This window comes from Serinus canaria, chromosome 27 (assembly GCF_022539315.1).
Source record: "Serinus canaria isolate serCan28SL12 chromosome 27, serCan2020, whole genome shotgun sequence".
In the NCBI taxonomy this organism is placed as follows: domain Eukaryota; kingdom Metazoa; phylum Chordata; class Aves; order Passeriformes; family Fringillidae; genus Serinus; species Serinus canaria.
In genome coordinates, this window is record NC_066340.1 from 901,176 (window position 1) to 925,538 (window position 24,363).

A 24,363-nucleotide genomic window follows, 5' to 3' on the forward strand; every position below is an offset into this window, starting at 1 on the left:
GCACTGCCTGGCTGCAGACCTGGCAGAGCCATAACAAACGTTCCCTGAGTGCTGTGCATGACATTTTGTGTGATCAGGTACCTCGGTGGCTCTGAATGTTCCCCTTTGGCATGGAGGGGGGAGGGGGGGAGGCTTTGGGCTGGCTCCTCTGCATCCTGGGAAGTGGCAGCCTGCTTCTCCATGGCCTTTCCAGGCATTTTCCACCGTGGCTGGCGATTCATTGGCTTTGTGCCACCATCCAGGGGGGCTCTGGAGCCTCTTGGTCATGAGACAGCAGCACATGAGCACAGTCTGCTTTTTGGGGGGGCTCAGCCCTCCTCCCCACTTAGCACAAGTCGTGGGTTTTTCTTCCCACCCCCACAAACCCTGTTCTCCAGGGATTTTAGAAGGAACCCTTGTTTACTGGAAAATAGTTAAATTATTTGCTTGTTCTTTTTTAATCCAGCTTTTACAAGTTGGGGTGGTTTTTTATTTTTTTCCCCTCTCTGCTTCTCTGTTTGTTGTTGTTGCTGAAAGAGTAAGAACAGCTGAATTTGGGACAATCCCTTGCTCTTTGCAGGGGAGATTGGCTGGATGCTCTGCTGGGGATTCTGCAGACTGCTCCCAGCAGGATGGCTGCAGCTGGAGCAGAAGGGGCTGATCTCAGACTTTTGATTTGAGGCTGCTCAGAAATGGGTTTGGAGCCTGCTCTCCCTGCAGATTCCAGACCCCCAGGCTGGGCAAGCAAAGGAGCCCGGGGCACTCGCCAGGGGCAGCCAGGCCAGGTCTCTGCCTGTGCTGCTGCATGCTCTGAGCACTTGTGCTGTGGCTGCATCACCCCGTGGGGCTCTGGCACAGCCTGCTCTGGCACAGCCTGCTCTGGCACAGCTGGCTCCTCATTTGTGGCATTAGTTGATGTCAACTCAGAAAATCCTGCTGGAGGCACATGTCAGCCGTGGTGCTTCATGCTGGAGAGGCAGGGCACTGCAGGGAGCTCTCCTGGCAGGAATGCTGGCATGGAGGCCAGGTGCCCGCTCAGCTCTGGGGAAGGTGCCACCAGGAGTGCCCGTGCCCGGGGAGGTGACACTGCTGGGGGCTCTGGAGGTGCCTCTCACGGGGCTGTGCTTCCCACGGGCTCAGACCTGTGGGGGTTGTAAAGCCCCTCCAGGGTGTGTGGGGAAGGAGCAGGGATTGTCTTCACCCTGCTCAGGTGCCTGAGGTGGCTCCAGAGCAGCTCCTTACACAGCCAGGGGGGGAAAACAAGTGGAACCAGCTTAGTGAGCAGAGATCAGTGTGCAGGGAAGGCTTGGGGGCTGCAGGGAGTGGCTAGCAGTGGTTCCCGTGTGGCCCCAGCCCTGCTCCCTCCCACCAGGGACTTGTTAGGAATGTGCCACAGCACTGGCCTGGGGCTGCATCCCTGGGATGGGGCTGCATCCCTGGGATGGGGCTGCATCCCTGGCTTGGGGCTGCATCCCTGGCCTGGGGCTGCATCCCTGGCCTGGGGCTGCATCCCTGGGATGGGCGATGGGGCTGCATCCCTGGGATGGGGCTGCATCCCTGGGATGGAGCTGCATCCCTGGCCTGGGCGATGGGCCCTGTTGCTGCATCCCTGGCCTGGGGCTGCATCCCTGGGATGGGCCCTGGGGCTGCATCCCTGGGATGGGGCCTGGGGCTGCATCCCTGGCCTGGGGCTGCATCCCTGGCTTGGGGCTGCATCCCTGGCAGCATTTCTGCCTTTCTCTTGGCAGCTGTGGAGGGAGTGTGAGCCCTGTGCAGAGCAGAGCTGGGTGTCCTCTCCCAGTGCTGGACACTCCAGCCTGGCCAGTGGCACCTGTGTGCCCAAAGCCAGGTGTGCCTGGCCCAGGAGGGGGCTGTGGTGCCTGGCACAGAGGTGGAGCTGGGCAGGCATTTTTCTCTCAGCTCCATTCCTCCTCCTTCCACTGGGTCTGCAGGAGCTGGGTCTCTGAGCCCTGCTGGGGTCTCAGCCCTGCTGGGGTCTCAGCCCTGCTGGTGTCTCAGCCCTGTTGGGGTCTCTCAGCCCTGCTGGGGTCTCTCAGCCCTGCTGGGGTCCCTCAGCCCTGCTGGTGCCCCAGCCCTCCCTCCCAGAGGGTTTGCTGTGCAGCCCAGCGAGTTCCCTGCTCTGTTCAGTGGAAGGATCCAGGCTGAGCTGGCTTTTTTGGCTGGTGTTTGTGGCACTCCCCAGGCCTGTCCAGCACTGGCAGCACTCCCCAGGCCTGTCCAGTCTCGAGCTGTGACCTGCCCACCTCCACCTTCCCTTTCCAGCCCAGGAACAGACAAATCTGTGCAGCAAGCCAGAGATTTTCCCTTTTTTCCTGCTGGCACTGGAAGGCAGGTTCCTGGTTTTTAGGCTGTAACACATGGTCAAGCTGCAGATGGTCATGTTGTTTCTCACACTCTTTTCTGGCTACTAAAGGTGCAGATAATTAATAAGAAGCTGGACTTTAGCAGCGTTCAATCCAAGTGTGGCTCAAAGGATAATATCAAACACATCCCGGGCGGAGGCAGTGTGAGTACCTTCACACTTTCAATGCTCTATCCTAGTGCTGATGATAAATAACTGGCATGTTGTGTACACTGACCTGCCAATGCTATCTGCAGTGACCCTGCCAGCAGATAGCTATTGGTGACGTGCAATGACTCTTTTCTGGCTACCAAAGGTGCAGATAATTAATAAGAAGCTGGACTTTAGCAGCGTTCAATCCAGGTGTGGCTCAAAGGATAATATCAAACACATCCCGGGCGGAGGCAGTGTGAGTACCTTCACACTTTGAATGCTCTGTAATAATCCTGATTTTAGTGGCATGTTGTTACACTAATCACCAATGCTATCTGCAGCCACGCTGCTGTCACATAGCCATTGGGGACGTGCTGTCATTTAACCCTTTAACCCAAAAATGAACCCTAACGAGTCCTGGACATGCCTGCCATGGACAGAACTAACTGCCCCGTGTCCTGTAACCAAACATCCCAGGAACTCCAGGGCTCTGCACTGCCTGGAAGGCTTGGGAGCCTCCTGGGCTGTGGGATGGGGCCCCTGGCACAGGGTGATGCAGGAGGTGGGTAGGTTTATGGGCAGACCCAGTCCTCATTGCTCAATGTGCTGCTAAATTGGACATGATCCTGCCCAACACGTGAACGTGCCCGTTCCCATCAGGCAAGTATGATCCATGCAAATATTCAATTTCTCCTTGCTAATGAATGTGTCCAGCAGCGCCCACGGGGGCTGAGCCTGAAGTGTTGTTGAGCTAATTGATTTGAGCACTGGCATTTCCAGCTGTTCCCACATAAATACCAGACTCAGCTTTCAGTTACTGTGCCAGAAACCTGGAGAAACTCCACAGAGCTTGGTGGATTTACAGCTGGAGACAGTTTGGGTCCAGGAAAGATGCTGGGCCGAGGAAGGCACAGCCCTGAGACCCCAGACTGTGTCACTGGGGCTTGTGGGGCCTGCTCTCAGATGTTCCCCATGGATTTTCCTTGATCTCTGTGGACGCCCTCCCTGAGACACCGAGCCTTGCAGCAGGCTTGGCAGGTGAACACAGGGACACAGCTGGCTTTGCAACCTCTGCCTTCAATTTGGGGTCACTCTGCAGTTACTCCACAGGCCAGAGGAGCTGCTCTGCAGAGCTCAGACCCCTGTGAAGCAGTTCCTTGGTCGTTCCTCTTCCTCCCTCTGGGGTCCTGCACTGCCTGGGGTGAGGTGGACCAGGAGCTGGTGCTGGCCACGAATCCCCCGTGCTGTGGCTGGTGATGAGCTGGTCCCTTCCTCCACAGAGCTCCCACCGTGGGCCTTTGCAGCTGCACTGGGTTAAGAATTTCCTGAATGTTCACCTGGGGGCTGTGATCCCTCCCCAGGCCCTGCCAGAGCTGCAAACCCCACGGGCTGTGCCTGGCTGCAGCAGCATTGGGAGTAGAGCCTGGCAGGGGCAGGATCATGAGATCCCAGGGCTTCCGAGGCCTTTGGGACTTAAACCCATGGCAGCAGCCCCTGCCCAGCCATCCCTGCTTCCAGAGGGAGCTGCCACTCCCTGGGGTTGGTGCCTGTGGATGCCCTGACCAGGGGATGCCTCAGGCAGGAGTTGGCCTTGGCATTGCTGATGCTGAGGGTGGCATCCCCAGGTCTCTGGCACTGCTTTCCCAGGCAAACCACTCTGTTCCCCTTTTCCTTTCTTGCTAAGATGGGGAGGGTCCTTCTCTGCTCCCCAGCAGGATGGGAAGGGATGACAGAGTCCTGTCTGTCACAGAGGGACTGAGAATGAGAGCAGAAAGTTCCATGAATTGTTCTGGAAATGAGAGGACTTTCAGTCCCAGGTCTCAGTGGTGCCTGAATTGCTGAGAGACCCTTCAGGGTCACAGCTGGCATTAGAAAGGCACCAGCTGCCCTTTTTGGGTCTGTTTCCTGCTTTCCAACCAAATCCAGCTCCTCTCCTGCCCAAGTGCATTGAACAGGTGACCTTTCCCTGCTGTCCCCACGTCTGTGTCCACGGTGTGCTCCCAGACCCCGAGGGGTTGCTTTCCTCCCTCTCTGTCTCCTGTCAAACGTGCCTCTTGGTCTGTGTGAGCAGCAGAGACAAGGCAGGGCAGCAGGGCTCCGTGCCTGGGGCTGTGGCTCCTTTTCCTGCCTCCAGGCTGGGCTCAGGGCTGTGACAATCACTGAGGGTGTGAGGACTGCAGCATGCACCTTCCCCTGGGGCTTTGGGGTCAGCCCCAGGTGCTGAGATGAGGAGCAGAGGCTGCAGTGGATCCTTGGTGCTGGTCTGGGAGCTGCTGGGAGGATTCATCTCCTCTGCCCAGCTCCCTTTGGTGCTGGCACATCCTCCTGGAGCTGCTGAGAGCATCGCACTGCCCTGGTGCTTGGGGGAACCCCGAGAGCAGCAGCTGCTCCCTGGGAAGGCCAGGCTGTCCCCAGAGCCAGCCTGAGGTGTGGTTGGTGCCATTTCTCCTGCACAGCCCCACCAAGCCAGGGGCAGCTGACCCTCAGGGGCAGCCCGTGGCTGGTGGGAGTCCCCAGCCAGGCTCCAGGGTACCTCGAGGGGTTCTGGGGGGGTTCTGTCCCCCTTGTCTCCTGCTCCTGCCGTGGCTGCCGTGTGTGTGCCTGCTCTGAGGCTCCTCCCTGGTGTGTAGCTGCTGCCCAGCCCTGCAGCCCCGTGCTGTCCCTGTGTCTGTCCCATGTCCCTGGTGTCCGTGCCACGAGCGCTCTGGGGACGGGGTGGGGGGGGGGTCCCTGCTGGAGCCCACCTCAGACACATCGTGGGCAAAGCACAACAAAAAAGGGCTTAAATGTCACAAAATGCTGGTGTGGTTCAATACTTGATAATTGCCATTTTAATTTCTATGATGTGAACTCCAGATATTTAGATTTTTGCTTTGCTTTTTTTTTTTTCCATTTTTTTAACCTTTATTTCCATTACAGCATTTTTCAGAAATGCATATTTTGGTCACTCTTTTGAAAGTTCTGTGCACATTGATCATTTCTGTTCTTTCAGTTTTTGTGGACATAAGCTTTATGTTTTACACCAGAAAAGGTATTTATTTTTTACGTTTTCTCTCTGGTTTATCTCCTCCTTTTGGATGATGTGTATGCAAATCTTAAATTAATTACCACTCCACTTTCTCTCTCACTCGAGCACTTTAAAATTGCCTCTACTCCCCCCTCTGTGGAGAGGTGATCTCGTGCATGCTGACATGTTAAGAGGCTCCTGCACACGGGCATTAATGATCTCCCATTTCTGATGGCAGTGTCTTTGGTGTCATTAATCCTCCTGGGGTTGGAGCTGTCCTTTCCCTCCAATCCAGCTCAGGTGCTGCTGTGTGTTGTGCTCCCCCTCCCCACCTGCCCGTGCTGGCCACCAGCTCATCCCCCTCTCCTCTCTCCCACGGGCAGGTGCAAATCGTTTACAAGCCAGTGGACCTGAGCCATGTGACATCCAAATGTGGTTCCCTGGGCAACATCCATCACAAACCAGGTACCCCTGGGGCTCAGGGGGGTGGGAGAGGGGCAGAGGGCTGGGGCTGAGGGGAGGCAGTGACTGGAGCACCCCAGTGAGCCCTGCAGTGCTGGGTGCTGTTCCCAGCTCCTGAGCCACCTCTGACTCTTCTCCTGCAGGTGGTGGCCAGGTGGAGGTGAAATCTGAGAAACTGGACTTCAAAGATAAGGTGCAGTCGAAAATCGGGTCCCTAGATAACATCAGCCACGTCCCTGGAGGAGGCAATAAAAAGGTAAAGGGGCCCTGGGGACGGGTGTGTCCTGCTGTGGGGGTGAGGGGACAGGGGACAGAGCGGTGGCACTGCCCAGGGTGTCTCTGTGACCCCTGAGTGAGCACGAGCCAGTGACAGCCTTTCCTGTGGTTTCCTGCTCTTTCTGCTGCCTCTCAAGGTTTCTGTGTCTCAAACCTTTCCCACCAAGTGTCACCATCAGCAGGTCCCGTGCTGTGCTGCTGCTGTGACACAGAGCTGGCAGCTGCAGAGGTGCTGGATCCCCAGTGAAAGTGGAGCATTAAAGGCTCAGCTTTATTTAGAGCAGGTGACTTTGCAGCAAACTGGACCTTCAGGGGGTGATTTCTCCTTCCTGACTTGTGAAGGGAGGAGGGGAGTGTTTGGGGGGATTAAACTGCAAGGCAAAAGGCACTCGGGTCAGGGAAGTGAGCTGGGGCTGAGCTGTTCCCACCAAGGCTTTGATGGTGACTTCAGTGAGTCTTGGCCAAGGAAAACAGCCCCACAGCTGGGCTTCAAGGCCACCAAGTCCCCAGCAGGCAGGGGGGTGAGAACATCAGGTAAGCACGGAGCTGAGACTCCAGCCTGGCCACACGCAGGGTCCAGCTTCCCTAGGGAAAAGCGGGTTTTGTCTTGCTTGTTTTTTGCAGCACTTTTGTCTCAATGGGAGGGGAAGGTTCTGTTTCAACTCCTGTATTTTGGCACTTTGTTCTTGGCCACGTGTTCTCTGTGCAGCTCCAGCTCTCACCTCCAGCTGGCCTCTGACTGTGGGACCACTTGACTTCCTTACCCTTCTCTCTGCCGTGCATCAGCCTCCCCTGTGCTTCACTGAGCCTTTTGCCATCGGTTTTGTGATGCCAGTGATGGCTCTGTCACATCCTGGCACATTCACTGGGCCATAGTTTGAAGAACTTGCCCTTTGCAGGGGAGTTTCTCTGCAAGGCTTTGACCCAGCAGTGGCATCACCACCTCAGCCTTCCATCCTGGTGGCTGCTCCTCCCCTGCCTAAACCCAGCCTGGCTGTAACTGGGTCCAGCTGCAGCTCTGCTGCCCCTTTCCCACCTTCCCAAGCCTTTCCTTGCTCTGTGACACACAGATCCACATTGGGACTCACAGTCCACAGCTCTGTAAGCTGATCTCTGGTTCCTGTGCTGGCTGTGCCGTGGGGAGCTGGGTGCTCTGTGCTCTGCCCAAGTCCCTGTGCTCTCCTGTGCTGCTCCTGGAGAGTTTTCCTCCCCGGCTCCAAAGGCAGCCACTCTTCTTCCTATGAGTCAGTGAATGGCCCTGTTTTTCAGATCTTTTTCTCCCCAGTTTTCTATTTCTTTTCTATATTTTTTGTCTTTTTCCTTCTGGCTGGCATTTCTTGGATCATGGTTTTTGTTGCTGATGCATTTTTTGCCCCCCACTGCCCTGGGTGGGTTTCTTCACCTGTAGAGAGAGAAAGGCAAGGAAGACAAGACCTGGACCCCGAGCCCAGACCCTGCTGGGCTCCAGGCCCTGGTGCTGGAGCCACTCACCCCCATGGAGAGCCAGCCCCCAGCCTTGCACTCGGCTGGGGAGGGCACCTGTAAGTAGCAAACCAGATCCAGTCCACCGGGAGAGGGGTTTGGCTCCTGGGAGCAGCTCCGTGGGCTGAGGGGAAGCTTCACGTGCCTTGTCCCCCCATAATCTGTGCCAGGGGAGTGGGAGCAGCCCAGGTTGTGCCTTCTGCGTTCTGGCACCCAGGACCTCGCCTGGGGAGGATTTGGCAGCATCCAGATGCTCAGGTCCTGCTGTCCCCTCTGGTGCCTGGGGCACTGGGGACTCTGGGTCACTGCTCTGAACTCCGCTCCCACCTCTCAGCAGCCGTGCCCAGGTGCACACCTGGCAGGTCCCTCGGTCCCCTGGCCATGCCCCCCTGACCGCCCTCCTCTCCCTCACAGATTGAGACTCACAAGCTGACCTTCCGCGAGAACGCCAAAGCCAAGACCGACCACGGCGCCGAAATCGTCTACAAGTCCCCCACCATCTCCGGAGATGCCTCCCCGCGCCGCCTTAGCAACGTCTCCTCCACCGGCAGCATCAACCTGGTGGACTCCCCCCAGCTGGCCACGCTAGCCGACGAGGTCTCCGCCTCGCTGGCCAAGCAGGGCTTGTGATCGCGGCGCGGCGGCCACCAGGAGAGAAGACAAGGAAAGGAAACGAAAAAAGAAAAGAAACAAAAATAATAATCTGGCCTTCTTCCTCTGTTCCTTTTACAGCTGCTTCCCCGTCCCTAACTGGTTAATGATTTAACCTGCTTTTACTGTTCATTCAGCTCTAGCTCCAGGACTTCAAAATCAGTGACACTATGAGGTACAAAACCTCCTCTCCCCCTGCTCCTCGGAGCGCACAGCCCGTCCCGTCCCGTCCCCGCGCTCCCCCTGCTCCTGCCCTCGCTGGCCCAGCCCTGCCCGGGGCCACCCGGCAAGGCGGGGAGGGGGCCCGAGGGGCGGCCACAGCACGACGCTGACCCGAGCACCCCGCACCAGCACAGGGCAGCGGGTGGCCCTCCCGGGAAGGGGCTGTGCCCTCGCCCAGCTCGTGTCCTGCCGCTGGCCGGGCTGGGTGCGCAGCCAGGGCCGCGGGGAGGTGCCCTCCCTCCTCCCCGCGTTAAATTTGCCTGCCGATTTGGAAGAAACCTTTTGTTTTTATTTCCGAAAGCCGAGATGTGTATGAAGATAACGGCCAGGTACCCCCTAACCCGCTCTCAGCTCCGGCAGCTGGAGTTCCGGCGAGGCCGGGTGCCCGCTCCGAGGGGCCCCGGGCGGCCGTTCCCCTCTCCGTGGCTGTGCTGGAACCGCTGAGTGGATGAGTAGAGGCTTTCCCCCATTCCTTTGGCAGCCCCTCGTGTCGTAGAGTAGATTTGTCTGTATATGCTTGGACCGTGCCAGGGTGATTGTTTTCATAAACGAGCATGTGTTTGAAAAATAAATGCTGTAAGTAGTTTTGAGCTGCCCCGCGCCGGCTCCGCCGCAGCCCAGCCGGGGGCCCGGGGAGCTCCGGTGCCGCAGGAGGAGCCCGGCACCGCATGTCTGCCGGGGGGCCGGGCAGCGCCCCGGAGCTCGGAGGAGGGGCACCCACAGCTCCAGGGCTGGGATGGCTCCTGGATTTGGGTGCAGCTTGTGACATTTTTGGGTTGTTCTTTTTCTTTCCCTGCAAGGTCAGCTCAGCGATGGCGGAGGTGGCAGCTCCTTGGCTCTGCTGCGCCGGTGGCAGCGGTGAGACCCCGGCAGGACGCGGGGGAGGCGGCAGCAGCCCGGGGCCAGCGGCTGCTCCCTGGCATTGAAGCCCCTTTCCGGGCGCTCCCCGGTGTGAGTTGGCAGCATCTCACCCCTCACACAGCACTGACCACCCCAGCACCACTCGGGGACAGGAGCCAGTCGAGTTCTTGCTTTGGCTGCTCTTGTTCCTGTGGCTCCCTGGGGAGCACAAGTGGGTCCCGTGGCTGTCCCTGCCTGCCCCTTCCCTCCACAACCAAAGAGGCCGAGATGCCACCAGTGCAGCTGTGTGTCCTCCTGCCCTGTCTCCCCCAGGGGCCCCAGCCGAGCTCTGGGGGTTCAGCTGGAGGTGGGAGGGCAGAGGGGGCCCGGTGGGGCTGCAGCCCCTGCACCCCCGGGCTGTGCTGCAGGGAAAGCCGTGCTTTCCCAACTAGGGCTGCAATCCTGGTCCGACAGGGCTGGCTGGGGGTCAAGGCCCCTGGTTGTCCTTGGGGTGGTGGCTGGGTGCCACCGAGGCTGCCAGAGCAGCTGTTCCTGGGCAGAGCAGCAATTCCTCCCTGGACAGGACCTGTGGGAGCTGTGAACCCCCTCTCGCCCCTGTCCCTCTGCAGGGCTGGGCTGCCGCAGGCCTGGCTGTGGATGGAGATGGTGTGGGGGGTCCAACCCTTCTCTCTGCAGCCTCAGGAGCTGCTTTATTGCTGGGGAGAGGCTGGTCCAGCAGCACCATCATGTCCAGCTTGTCACTCGCTCCGTTCACTTGACTCCATGATTGTAAGACTCCGTGCTCCGTCCCTGACTCTGTAGCGCTGTAGGAGCCGCCGCGCTTTTTGTCCTTTGTAGAACGAGCAAGTTGGGAGAACCCTCAAAGCATCACCTCCTTACCCCTTCTGGGCTGCAGGATGGGGTAGCTGAGCTCGCCTGTCCTGTGCCACCCCTGTCCCCTCCGTGCAGCCCCTGAGGGACACCAGCACCCAGGGTGGGATAGCCTCGGTGTGCACAGTGAGCAGCCCCTTCCTACTCTGAGTGTCCTCAGCCCTGGCTGTTGTCCCCCCCGGGGGCTGTGGGGTGCCAGGACAGCCCTTTACAGCCACCACGTCACCCGCTGTCCCCTCCAGCAGCCCGAGCCACGTCCCCTGCCCCAACCCTGCGTTCAGACCCAGGCCCGAGGGTCCGGTGAGCAGCCGGACAAAACCCGACCCCCGGCTTTTCCTTTACTCCACACACATCTTGGGTCTGAAAAGGGTTAAAACCGGCACTGATACACAAAAAAAAAATCGTATTTCTGCACTCCAAAAGATTCTGCGTGTTAGCCAAGGTCGGTGCCAGCCTGTGTGGTGTTGGCAGCCCCGTGCCCCCCGCGCTGCGCCGGGGAGGGGAGGGAAGGTTTGATCTCAGTGTATCATTCTAGCTTAGCTTCTGTCTGTGGGTGTCCATAGTGTATCGTGTGTTTAACAACTGGTTTACACTGTTGCCGTAAAAGTGAATTTGGAAATAAAGTCATTACTACGATAATGATAATTGGCACCTCTTTTACATGAGGGGATGAGGGGTGGGGTGATCCATCCACAGTCATTGACTGGGGCAGCATCGAGGGGCACAGGCTTGCAGTTTTTTACTTCTTAAGCTCCCACACCTTCCTGGGGCACAGGAGGGGTGACCCTGCCTGCTGGAGCCAGGAAGGACACAGCAATGCTTCCCTGGATGAGAGCCAGCAGCACCCAGTTAACCCCAGAAATGTAAAATAACCCCCAGCCCAGGGGTTCCTCCTCTTGCTGTCAGTAACTGCTGGAAAATAACATCCTACAGAAGAGGCCACTGAAATGCAAGAGGGAAGCAGTTGATCTGAGTGCACCGAGGGCCCCTTCCCTGTCCCAGCCCAGCGTTTCACACTCATCAAATGGAATATTACATTTTAATTTTTTTTTTAATCTTTTCCTCTTTTTTTTTTTTTTATAAGCACATTTGTGCTTTGCCAACAGAATCAAGACATTAACAAAGATCAGCTTCTCGGAAGAAAAGCATTTCTATATAACAAGGACATTACACAGCTCAAAGCAGGAAAAGAAAATATTTACAAAATACAAGGTGGGTTTTTTTTGTGTGTGTGGTTTTTATAATGCTAAAAGGGTTATTCAGAATTTTCAACCTTATAAATAGAAAAGCACTTCTGCAGAGGGATATGGTAGCGCCGTTGTTTGTTGGGTTTTTGTTTTAAAGAAACGATGACGGATCCTTTAAACTAGAACAGAACCAAAACCACGAGATCATGTTGAAAATTGTGAAAACCCCGACCATGAAGCAGTTCAGCGACTATTTCTTTACGATTACAAAATGGAGGGGAAAAAAAAAAAAAAAAAGTCCTTTAGTATTTTTTTTTTCCCGTTTTTTTTTTTTGTTTTTTTTTTTTTTTTTGGTGATGTGATTATACATAAGACAGGCACAATGCTAGCAACAGGACAGGGCCCAGGAGCCACACCGTCAGGACCGGGAAGCGTTTACCATGGGGACGGTGTGCGGGGTCCGGGATCGCTGCGGGTGCGGAACCGGGCGGGAGGGGACGGGGAGGAACAACAAACTCGGGGTTCAAACTCAAATACCTGTCAGGAGGGGGCACGGCGGGCGCCCCGAAATGAAACGGAACCGGCACCGGAGCTGGGACGGTGCGGGAGCGGAGCGAAGCTGTGGTGACGCCCAGGTGGGATCGGGATGACCCTGATCCCCCAGGAGCTGCCTCCTGCCTCCATCCTTCCCTCTCTGCCCCCCTTGTCTGACACAAACCCACCTGTGGGACCCCTGGTCTCGCTCTCAGCTCCAACTGCACCGGCCCCAGCCCAGCTCCAGCTGAACAGCCTCACCCCAAAGGGCATCCAAGTGCTCTGGGAATTGTGCTCCTGCTCAAAGCATCGGGGACTCTTCCCCTCCCTGCCCTCGCCACACACCAAGTGTGCACAAGGTGCTTCCCAACTCCCACCCCTGCCACGCCGAGTGTGGAGCAGCCACAAGGTCCCTCCTTTCCCCCTGCCAGGAATGCAGCCAGAGCCACGGCTGCTCCAGACCAGGAGAGAAGGAAGGGAGAGGTGTCCCCAGGGGCAGAGCGAGGATCAGGGAGGGGCAGAATCCCCCCTCTGGATACCTGGAACTACAACCTGGGGCAGGAAAATGCAGGAGGGTGAAGTGCAGGTGGGCACTCTGCAGGTGAGGACAGCCAGACAGTGAAGGTTGCAATCCCAAGACATCACTTTTCACCACTAATTTCACTCCACTAAAACCTTTCAGGGTGGGGGGAGTGGGTTAAGAGAAAACGACACCCTTTTGGTGGGAAAAACTATCCCCGAAATCTGCTAGTCAGCTAAATCCTGTGCTCTAGTTTTATACACCTAAAGGAGGGAGGAAAGGGGAGGGGGTCTGGTGGGCTGCTCCCCTCCCGAGGCTTCACTCCGCTGGGAGAAATCTGGGGGCTCATTCATGTGACGAGGAAACATGGAGAAGGAAAAAAAAAAAACAAAAAAAAAAAAAAAAAAGGAAAAAAAAAGAAAACAAAAAACAGTTTCTAAACTCCTTAAATTCACTAAAAACTGTGAAAATTCCCGGCAGGATGTTTGAATATCAAACGCAGATTTTGGAAGCTTTAATGCCAAGAGTTAGTTCTGTGTGTTGGTTTGCTCATGTCTCCCGTGTGTCTCTATCTGTGCGCTGGCCGCAGGACTGCGGAGCAGGAGGAGGAGGAGGAGGAGGAGGAGGAAGAGGAAGAGGAGGAGGAAGAGGAGGAGGAGGGGGGGGCCAGCGGGGCTCGGCTCTTGAGGCTGGGCAGGCTGGGCGAAGCCGAAGTGCCATCGCATTCCCGGGAGGATTTGCTGCCCGACGTGCGGCGGGTGCAGCGCGAGAGCCGGTCCTGGGGGTCGGGCTGCTCCTCGCACTCCGTCCGGGGGTCGTAGGAGAGCGGGAAGGTGCGGCGCTCCCAGGGCTGCACGGCCTGGGGGGAGAGAGCTGAGTCACGGAAAATCCCCGCAAAAGCCTCCTGTCCTCATTCCCCGCACGGAGCCAGAGCTCAGAGCTGCTCCTGGGGCAATTCCCAGCTCGGAGCAGCGCCTGGGAAGCTTCTGCAGATGCGGAGAGGACGCGGAGCCAGTGGCTGGCAGCACTTCCCAGCCCCTGATCCCACCTGGGCCAGCGCCTGGGTACTGCCCACAGGCGGCTTCCAGGCTGCCTTCCCACACCAGGGCCACCTGAAGTGCCACACCTGTGTCCCCACACCAGGGTGACCTGCAGTGCCACACCTGTGTCCCCACACCAGGGTGACCTGTGTCCCCAACACCAGGGCCACCTGCAGTGCCACACCTGTGTCCCCACACCAGGGCCACCTGAAGTGCCACACCTGTGTCCCCACACCAGGGTGACCTGCAGTGCCACACCTGTGTCCCCACACCAGGGTGACCTGCAGTGTCACACCTGTGTCCCCACAGCAGGGTGACCTGCAGTGTCACACCTGCCTCCCCACACCAGGGCCACCTGCAGTGCCACACCTGCCTCCCCACAGCAGGGTGACCTGCAGTGTCACACCTGCCTCCCCACACCAGGGCCACCTATGGTGTCACACCTGCCTCCCCACACCAGGGCCACCTGTGGTGCCACACCTGTGTCCCCACACCAGGGTGACCTGCAGTGTCACACCTGCCTCCCCACACCAGGGCCACCTGTGGTGCCACACCTGTGTCCCCACACCAGGGCCACCTGCAGTGCCAAACCTGTGTCCCCACAGCAGGGTGACCTGCAGTGTCACACCTGCCTCCCCACACCAGGGTCACCTGCAGTGCCAAACCTGTGTCCCCACACCGGGTGACCTGCAGTGTCACACCTGCCTCCCCACAGCAGGGTGACCTGCAGTGCCACACCTGCGTCCCCACACCAGGGTGACCTGCAGTGTCACACCTGCCTCCCCACAGCAGGGTGACCTGCAGTGCCACACCTGCCTCCCCACACCAGGGCCACCTGTGGTGCCACACCTGTGTCCCCACCCCAGGGTCACCTGCAGTGCCATGCCTATATCCCCACAGCAGGGTCACACCTGTGTCCCCACCTGCAGTGCCACCCCTGCCCAGCCCCAGCCAGCACCCACCTGCTCGTCCAGGCCGGCCTCGGGCGTGGAGCACCGCGTGTCCTCGCTGGACAGGAGCCGCAGGGAGTCCCGGGACAGGGGGGTCAGGGGGGCACAGAGCAGTTCGGGGCTGATGGGGCTGCGTGGTGAGTGGGTGTGGGACAGCTCCAAGTGGGAGTGGTAGTTGCCCACCTCAGGGGATGCTGGCTGGGGAGTTGAGGGGTTCCCCAGCTGGGGGGTCGTCCGTCCGTCTGTTGATCTGTAGGACCTGAAGACAGGAGCAGGTTTGAGAGGCCAGCCATGCTCCCCGCCCTGCTGCCTGATCCTAGCCCAGGATCCTTTTGCCCTGATGGGAACACGAGCAGGGAATGCCACAACCCAGAGATAAAATGCACCCAAGCCCATCCCTGTCCCATTTCCAGTGTCTGGATGCATCACTCATGCTGCTCTCCTGAGGTTCTCTGTCCCACTCATCTCCTACACTCCAGTGCTGCTCAAACACCATGATGAGAAGCTCCCTATGCAATCAAGACACTTCCAAGTGTTTCCCCCTCCTCACACCAGGTCACCCCTGGCAGCAGCTCAGGGACTGAGTGCAGGGAATCAGCAATCCTGGAAATGCAGCAATTTCAGCAGTAGGGAGTGGGAGGAGCACAGTGAAACCCTGAGACCTCAGATTTCAACTAAGAATTACAGAAGTCTGAGCTCTGACAGAGAGTCCAGATAAAAACCCACAGCCTACAAGCAGAGAAATGTAACTGAGTTCCCAAATCCACGTGCAACTCTCCAAGATGAACTGCAGCAGCAAGTGGCCATCAAGGACTTGAGATGTAAGAGATGGGCTTAAGAAACAGCAAAACATCCCAGTCTCCAGGAGCACTGGGAACTGCAGCTGCAGAGGAAACAGGGCAGCAGCAGCAGCACAAGGGGGTTTGACACAGGCCAGGTTTGCACCTGCAGGAACCCCCACAATGGCAGGAACCAAAACCGAAGCAGTGTAGAGGGCAGAGCCCCAGGACAAAGTGACTCCAGGCAACCAAACCCTCAGTGATGGAACTGAGAAGAGCAAATCTCTTCTTGAGCAGTTTTATGATGAAATCAACAGCTGGAAACTGTGCTGGTTTTAGACAGCCATAAAGACACAGCAGAAAGGGAACTGAGTGCTCAGTGCCAGTGTCCCTGATCCTGCAGGAACGATGCCATTGCAAGCCCTGTGCCTTCCCCTGGACTCCTGGGCTGGCACAGCATCCCCCACACTTCTGGAGCAGCAGAAATGCTTGAGGAAGCACTTGGTGCAGTTGTCTGGGCTGTGGCTTCACCCCCACCTAAGCAAGGCTGTGCCCCACTCCCACATGGGCTCCTCAAGGTTGGTGACACCAAACTTTTCAACACCAGCACCAGCTTTCAGCCATTTGTAGGAATCCCAGTAAGCACCCCCATGCTGGGGATGTGGCCCTGAGGGCAGGGCTGTACCTGCTGCCCCGGCGCTGTGGGGGGACACTCGTGCTCCAGAGCCACCGCGCCCGCTCCATCTCCTCACACTTCCCGTGCCGAGCCGCAAAGGCTGAATCTGACAAGTCCTCAACCTGGAAAGGGAAGGGCAGAGGGCTTGGTCAGAGCTTTCTTCTCTAAAACAACCATCTCTGTACAGTTTTTCCAGAACTAGTTGTAGTGAGAATTTGAATGTTTATCATTGAGTTGTAGAATGTCCTGAGTTGGGAGGGACCCACAGGGATCATCCAGTGCAGCTCCTGGCCCTGCACAGACACCCCAACAACCCCACCCTATGCCTGAGAGCTTGTCCAAATGCTCCTGGAGCTCTGGCAGCCCTGGAAAGGAACCAACCCCAGCTGAGGTCCTGCCTCAGTTCATTTAGCACCAGCCTCATCTCACATGAATTGGGAAATAAAATCTTTCTTACCTCCTCGTTGTCCTCCTCAGGATTGGCTTTCAGAGCACTGATATCAACTTCACGCCAGCTGCAACACAACCACCACGGGCATCACTCAGGGCACAGCCAGAACCAGCTGCACATCCCCCTCCCCTCCCACCACTGGCTTCTGGGAAAGGGAAATTCCACCCTGCCATGAGGAGCAACACACTTGGGCTCAGTTTGAAGCACCAGACCTCCCTGGTGGTCTGGTAGCACAGCTGAAGTTTCCCAAGGGCAGAGGAAGCAGAGCAGAAGCTGCTGCATTTCTTTCTCTTCCTCCCACAGGCTTCCTCCTGCCCTGCTCTGAGATGGGGCAGGGAAGAGCACAGACTACCAGGAGGAAAACAGAGGGAAGTTGGGAAGAGGCAGAACTGCAAGGTTAACCCAGCCCAGGCACCTGCAGAGCTGAGAAACCACTGTGACCTTTGACAAGGCAGCAAGACAAGGAGACAGCCAGGACTGACTTTACATTGAGCAGCTCCTCAGAGAAAATACTCCCTAACTTAGCCAGTCTCCAGCAATGGTATGATCAGTTTTCCAACCTCTCCCCTCTTCCCAAGGAAGAAGCAAAGCATTGTGCTTTCCCTCTGGGGCTGGGGCAGTACCTGGGGGTGAGGATCTCCTTGTACTGCAGCTTCTCCACACGGGTGGTGGCAGCCACGGACATGGGGATGACGATGTTGTTTATGTCAAAGGAGCTCTCACCCCTCCTCCTCCTCGGCTGCTGCAACAGGGAGAACCATGTGAGAAAGGGATGTGGGGTCAGGCATGTGGGAAAGTCATTGATGGAAAGAGAACAGAATGGCCTTGTCTGACCTACGGACACTTCAGAACCAACATCAATTTGCATCAGACTAGAGTTCCCCTAGTGCTTGCTCCAAGTCCTCTTCCCAACCCAAAATCTGCCCCAGCAGCAAGGAAACCCAAATCCCAAGGTGTGGCTGCCCAGAGCAAGGATTGACCCTTGGGTTGGGGAGCTCACACAGACCCGCAGCTGCCTGGGATGCTTGAGCACAGGAGCTTCACCCCTGAGCCCAGAGTGTGGAGCCCAGGGCCTGGAATCCTCTTGCTGGGGGAGGGAAACCTCTTCATCTTGCATTTCTGAACGAGCTCGTGAAAGCACAGCAGGAAAGCAGCAAGAGAAAACCAGGGTGGGTGTGCAGAGCCAAGGAAAGGCCTCCTTAAGGTGTCACAGCTGCTGAGATGGGCTGTCCTCTCCTCCAAAACAACAAGCACACCCAAGCTGAACCATCAGTGGGTTCTTCCAACACCCTGATGTCACAGCTGGTGATGGAACAATTGAATTCTGCAGCAAAGGAACCCAGTGGGGACCCAGAACCCCATGGCAACAAGCCTGGAGCAGGGGGTTCAAGGAGTCCTGTTCTGCTCTCCTTGAATCACATCCAGCCCAGCCTTTGGCCCAAACCACCAAATGGGGGGGGGCCAGACAGAAGCCAAATTCTTACTGGGACACCTGTGAGCTCAGCAGAATTCAGTCTTTCATTGAAAGGCTTCTGCTGACATGGGAGGATGACAGTGTCTGGTGGAGGAGCTGTGCCATTGCCCTGTCCCAAGCACAGTGGGAAGGAGTTTCTGCTCACTCACAGAGCTCATGAAGGTCCCACACTGCCACCCTCAAGCACTGTGGCAATCTGAGTGTGTCTCAGAAGATGGTCTGAGTTCAGAGACTGCTGAGATTGTGCACAGGTGGAAGATCTCCACCAGCACTGCTGTGCCCTGGCCCTGTGACCCCCAGCCCATTCACAGCCCGGTGACACCGGTGACACCGAGGCCTCGAGGGGAGCTGTCCCAGAGGAAGCAGCACTGCTGGGGCTCAGCTCTTCTGGCAGCCCCACACTGCTTCAGACACCAAAATCTGATTGTGCACCAAAGCCAAGCGACTGCTGGGAATGGGAATATTCACCAGCAATGGCTGAGCTGATGGTGAAGCTGGAATTGCAGCTGTCTCTGCACAGCCAACATATCCAACACCCACCCAGCAACCCCAGCAGCAGCTGAACCAAAGGGTCCAGCGTGGCAAGAGGAACACTGAGCACTCCCCAGCCCAGAATCTGTGTACCAGCTGAGCCCCCACGATGGGCTGAGCCCAGAAGCCCTGAGAAGGCAGCAGATACTCACAGCAGTGCCAGAGGTGCCCTGGGAAGCGGAGCTGGCGGGAGCAGAGCCCTCAGAGGAGGTGGAGAGCTGCCGAGCTATGGGGCTGTGAGGCGTGGGGGTCACAGCTGCTGACAGGTAGCTCGGGCCACCGACGTCCGTGTGATGCTTCAACACTGCACAAGGAGGGGGGAGAAAATAAACAACAACATTAGCAAAAAAAAAACCCCAGCCCACCCAAGGGGGTGGTGGTGGAAAGGAAAGGACCATGTGCACCAGAGATGGCTGGTGCTGAGGAGCACTTTGCAGGAAAGAGAAGCACCTTCTGAGGGGGCTGCCCTGGGGAAGAAGCAGTTTAGAGCACACGAGGCATTGCTGTGGTGGCGGCTCGGCCCGAAGCAGTGCGTGCCCCCTTCTCTGGGGCAGAGAGGCTGGGGATGCAGCAAAGCCCAAGCTCCCCCCGAGACACCTGCCCCTGGGGGCCTACCTTCACTCCTCTCAGATGAGCAGTCTCGCAATCGCTTTTTGTCAAAGGCAGGAGGCTGGGCAGAGCGCTCTGGCGCTCTCTCGGCCTTGGACACGGCCGAAAAATCGTCTAAAGGCGGCCTGTGTGCCTTGTCTGCTTGGGCTTTTTGATGGGAGCGCTCTGAGGAGGGGAACAGAGAAAGAGCTATGAAATGCCTGCTTTCACCTCTCTTTCTGCTGGCTCAGGAGACTCGGGCAGAGCTTTCCAGCTGCACAAATTGTCCACACCACGGGGGCGGTGTGCTCAGACCTGTGGCACTGCTGTGGGCATGGCTGACACCGAGCACGGGAAGGTCCCTACAAACCTGAGCTGCACCTGCACGCAGCTCACCTGTAGCCCTGCCATAGCCCTGCCTCACCCCTGGGAGTGGGATTGAAGGGAATCCTCCTCCTCCTCCTCCTTTTGGGGAAGAGGCAGCACTTACTGGCCGCGGTGAAGAAGGAGTTGACCAGCTTGTGGCGGTCCTTGCGTGCGGGGTCAGCCAGGCTGGGGGGCACGGGGGCTCTGTGCTTCAGAGACAGCTTCTTGGGAGCTTTAGTTTTCTCGTAGGGCTTGTTCTGCCACTGGGATTTCAGCATGCTCTGGAAGTGCAGGCTCGTCGGCACATCTGCAGGGGGTACAGAACATCACAATCCAAATTCATCATGCAACAAAGAGCTGTGGTGCCATCACCCTGCCCCAGTGAGAACAGCAAGCACAGACTGGCAGACCCAGGCTTCCTCACACTCTCCCCACATTCAGGAAGGACCTGCAATAGGACCCAACATTTTGAATCTACAGGTCTTTGTGAAATTCCTACAGGATTCACAGCCCAGCATATCATCCTAGCAGGAGAGCAAAGTTTTCTTTGTCAAAAACTCCTATGTCTTCACTTCTATAGGTTTAGATCTGACTTTCAAAATCTGAGGTATCTCAGCACCAAATCTTGGATTGGAAGAGAGAAATTCAGTCTAAATCCTCAATTTCAAGTCAAGCCAGAAGCCAACCAGGCACTGCAGCATGTAAATCTGCCTGATGTGGCACCTCAACCATGAGAAGTTGTGTGTGACCACACCTGAGAGGTCCCAAGGGCAGGAGGAACTCCTGGCTGGTAGCTGGACTCCTATCCAGTATTTCCCTCCCAATTTTAGGGACTGGAAAGCTCCAGCAGATCCAGGCAGGCAAAGAGGATGGAGCTGGCAGAGCATGGGCTGGAGCTGGTGGGCACTTGGCTCCCTGGAAAAAGCCAGGACAGCTTCATTCCAAATATCTTGGTGGTTAAAGCTCTCACCCAGGCCCTTGCCAAGGAAGGGCAGTCACAGGGTGATGGCAGTTCCTTGGCCATCACTGCTGGCTCGTGGGGACATGTCCCAAAACCAGAGAGGGGCCAGGCCACTTTAGGGATGCTGCCATCCACTGGAGTGGTCAGACTTGGGGAAAATGGCCTCTGCTCTCTGCTCATCTTTTGCTTTCTCCTCCCAGTTCACATCCCTCACCATCTGTGGAAGGAGGGGACAGGTGGAAGGGAGGGAGAGAAGGCCAGGACAAAACGCTGTCAGCAGGAAGTGAGTTCTCTGCTGGTTTGGCAGCAGTGCCACCATCCCTCCTCCCCCTGCTCCTCGGGAAGCAGTGCAGGGCTCCCAGGGACCAGCAGATGGCAACCACAGTGAGCCCAGCGCTCATCCTCCCTCCAAGGTTATTACATCATCCAAAAATTCCCAGCGAGAAATCAAACCAGAAAAAACCAAAAAAACAACCAAAAACCCCCCACACCCTGAAAGGAAGGGGACAAAGGGGACAAAGCTCTGGTGGACACAAGCACGGGGTGCTGGCTGGGTCCTGCTTGCCAGGGGAATAAGTGAATAAATGATTTTTTCCTCCTGCAGTGCCTGGCAGTTTTGCCCTTGGCAAACTGCTCTGGAGATCCCGGCTGGCACTGGAGAGGCGGCTCAAAGTGAAAGTCAGCACATGCTCACAGCTGTGCCCCGGCCACCAGGAACCCTCAGCGAGCCCTGCACACGCAGCAGCCCCAGCAGCAGCCTGGATTCACCTCTCAGGTGAGCACAGAGACACCTCAGTGCACACCAACAGCACAGGCACTGCCATTTCCCCACCTGGACATGTTACCTGGCTCTTCTCTGGGACAGGAATCACCCCCATCCCAAAAAATCAACCCTAGCTAACTGATTTTAGCATTAGTGAATAAACAAAGTTCACCAGTATTGGAAAATGGGTATTCCTGCACAGGTGTTTTAATTTACATCAATTAGTTTTAAATCCAAAGTTTTTTAATCTCATGCAGCCAGAACTGATCTTCTACCCTGTGAGGCAGCTGAGGGAGCTCTGAAAATGGGAAGAACATGGAATAATTTGTCTGGTGCCTCTGCTGCAATAGCACCCAACAGGTTGTCTCCCCATTTCCCAGGATATTTGATTTAGCACTACAGAGGAGCACAAGTGCTGTGAAATCAGAAAATAAATTCTTGCTTCAGGAGTTCATTAAGTTCCTTGAGCACTCCTGATCAGAGCTGTGTCTTTGGGAGGGGAGGGATCTAGCTAAAAATAGCACCAATTTACTATTTTAGTCTGGTTTAAATATAGTGCTAACGAAAGAGGCCACACTAATTGCTCCCAGACACTCCCTGCATTTCCTACTGTCAAAGAAGTTTGTGAAAAGTGGAATTTAAACCCAAGCACACACATTAGCCCAGTGACTTATCCCAGACCTGACAGCTCCATGGGAAGCCAGGCTATCATGAGAACCCCAGAATGGCTTGGGCAGGGACACCTTCCACTGTCCCAGCTTGCTCCAAGCCCTGTCCAGCCTGGCCTTGGGCACTTCCAAGGATGGGGCAGCCCCAATTTCACACCTCAAAGAGCCATGAACTCCCACCAAGGGAAGGAACCACTGTGATCCATGCACTTCCCAACTCTCCTGATAAAAGCACCAGTTGGAGAAGACTCTGGGAACTACTCTTCCCTTGGGAAAAGTCCCTACACATGGAATTTGTGAATAGCCCATGGTCAGGGCTGGTTAATTACTCCTCTCTTCATGATGATTAACCCTGAAGTGGTAACACAGGAAATTGAGTGTCCTAACAGGAACATCCCTTCTTGCTGTGCCCACTGAACCATGAAAGATCATTTTCAATTCCTCACCAGGCCAAAAGGATTTCCTGTGACAAACCAACCCACAAATCATTTTATACAGATGGACAAACTCACGGAAGCAAATATTTCCCAATTAGAGCCCCAAAGACCCCAGGGCAGGTCCCAGGAAGGACTCCCAGGCACTGCTTGGCTTCCCCACCATGAGCGAGGCTGCAGCTAGAGACTCCCAAACCACAGCAGAGCCCAGGTGGGACATGGTCAAGGCTCCCATCTCCAAAGCACCTGCAGATGGACAGGTTTGGCTGTACCCCAGCAGATGTGCACCCCAAGGAGGCAGCAGGAGCCGTGCTCACCATCTGGGAATGACAGGACAGGATGGATGCAGGAGTCCAGCTGCGAGAGGCGCTCCAGCAGAGGGGCATCGTACTGGATCTCCAGCGTGCCAGGGCTGCGGGTGCCACACAGGGCACACGAGGGGTTCACGTCGCAGCTGCAGCGCGCCAGGCTGCCACGCTGGGCCTGAGGGGACACAGGGGACACGTCACAGCCAGCCCAGCCACAGCACAAGGTCCCTGGGACAGCTCATGGAATACATCCAAAAAGCAGCTTTATTGGTTTGATGCTCCTTCTGCTTATATATAAAAATACATACTCTATGGGTATTTAAAATATCTAAAATAAAGCTGGATGTTATAGATTACAGCTACATTTGATTATCAATATCATAAATTCATTTTAGTTCTATATAATTTATTATTAAATAGCTGTTATGTGACATTTTAGAATTATTTAAAATTAAACTTATTAATCATAATATATAGTATACTCAATATTAATTCTATATAATATATATTTTTTATTATATAGATAATTTATATATATGCACACATACACACACTCCCTTTTTTCTCTTGCACAGAATTTATATACATAATATATGTAATTTATATAAATATAATTTTATACATCACTACACACACATAGACATAGATATATAAATACATATAAATATATTAAAATATTATATATATCTACAGATAGATAGATAGATGCACACATACACACCCCTTTTTTTTCTCTACCTTGTACAGAACCTGTTCATTTAGTCTGGCCTCACAAGAGGATGTTTTCACTTTGCATAAACACAACTGAAAACTACGACTTACCAGCACAGACAGTTTAACAGCTGCTAAATTTGACTAAAAGTGTTTAATTTTATCTAGGTTGAAACCTCATTTATAAAAACCATGAGGCAGCACAATTCTGCTGTCAGAGAAGGGGCAAAGAAGCCATTTTTAGTTCCAGTGGGTCAGAGCCATCATTATATGCCAGGAGCTGACACTTGCAGGGACATCTACAGAGTGACAAAGGTTGTTCTCAACCTTGTTCCTTAATCCAGGACAGAGTCACAATTCACAGATTTATGGACTTGATACAGACTTCATTTGTGTGAAACCACTGCAAGCAGACACACAACTGGATATAAACTCCATGGAGAGAAAACAACCCCTGATTCCCCACCAAAATGGAAGAATGGATCCAACTGGATCTTGCAGAAGCCTGTTCTGAGCCAGAATTATTGAAATTATTTCCATGAATGACCTGAAGGATGGGAGAGAATATCCACAGCAAGGGCTGCTTGAAGCAAAGAGCTGGAAACCCACTCCTGGTTACAAGTTAAGAGAAATTATCTAGAATAAATCAAACTAAATTCACTGAGGGTAAATGCAAGAAGCAAATGCAGTGCCCAGAGAGGAGGAGGAAGGGCTACATGAGCAGTTATGTTGCTACCTCTGGAAGTTCTGCCCAGAGGATGTGGAGGTTGTGATGGATCCAAAAATGAGCATGAATCAGCAGTGCTCTACCACTGCTGGGAACTGATTAATTAATAAAAAATAATAAAGATGAAGCCCACAGGGCTTTCTAACCAGGATGGCTGTGCAAGGAGAGAGGCAATCCTGCCACTCTGCCCACGTGTGAGCTGAAGGGCTGCCCCCAGCTTTGGGCACAAAATCTCATAAATGTGTGCAGTGAATTGTGAGGAAAACAATAAAAACATTACAAGATCAAAACCTCCAGAATGCAGGTGCAAAGTTCAATCCACAGCCACTTTCTGCTGGGCAGGGGAGTGGAGGCAACTGGCCATGGTATT

General features: G+C 55.4%; 2 protein-coding genes across 32 annotated transcripts in view; one reads left to right on the forward strand and one right to left on the reverse strand.

The window, feature by feature from the left end:
- MAPT (microtubule associated protein tau) overlaps positions 1–10,964 on the forward strand; it is a 43,665-nt gene extending 32,701 nt beyond the window's left edge. For 11 of the 28 annotated variants that reach the window (XM_050985462.1, XM_050985470.1, XM_050985467.1 and 8 more), the window contains 5 exons: positions 2,414–2,506; positions 2,658–2,750; positions 5,885–5,966; positions 6,107–6,219; positions 8,136–10,964. In XM_050985462.1, the coding sequence (XP_050841419.1) occupies positions 2,414–2,506; positions 2,658–2,750; positions 5,885–5,966; positions 6,107–6,219; positions 8,136–8,351 (597 nt within the window). In that variant the 3' untranslated portion in view covers positions 8,352–10,964. Of the gene's footprint in view, positions 1–2,413; positions 2,507–2,657; positions 5,967–6,106; positions 6,220–7,647; positions 7,781–8,135 lie in introns of those variants that run through there. The other 17 variants (XM_050985468.1, XM_050985471.1, XM_050985478.1 and 14 more) reach the window with 10 other exon arrangements.
- A 381-nt stretch (positions 10,965–11,345) lies between these two features.
- KANSL1 (KAT8 regulatory NSL complex subunit 1) overlaps positions 11,346–24,363 on the reverse strand; it is a 77,839-nt gene continuing 64,821 nt past the window's right edge. For 2 of the 4 annotated variants that reach the window (XM_050985457.1, XM_050985456.1), the window contains exons 7-15: positions 22,565–22,730; positions 19,546–19,728; positions 19,083–19,241; positions 18,620–18,771; positions 17,086–17,204; positions 16,469–16,526; positions 16,021–16,133; positions 14,569–14,815; positions 11,346–13,425 (exon numbers count right to left, since the gene is read on the reverse strand). In XM_050985457.1, coding sequence (XP_050841414.1) covers positions 13,135–13,425; positions 14,569–14,815; positions 16,021–16,133; positions 16,469–16,526; positions 17,086–17,204; positions 18,620–18,771; positions 19,083–19,241; positions 19,546–19,728; positions 22,565–22,730 — 1,488 coding nt within the window. In that variant the 3' untranslated portion in view covers positions 11,346–13,134. The remainder of the gene's footprint in view (positions 13,426–14,568; positions 14,816–16,020; positions 16,134–16,468; positions 16,527–17,085; positions 17,205–18,619; positions 18,772–19,082; positions 19,242–19,545; positions 19,729–22,564; positions 22,731–24,363) is intronic. The other 2 variants (XM_050985458.1, XM_050985459.1) reach the window with 2 other exon arrangements.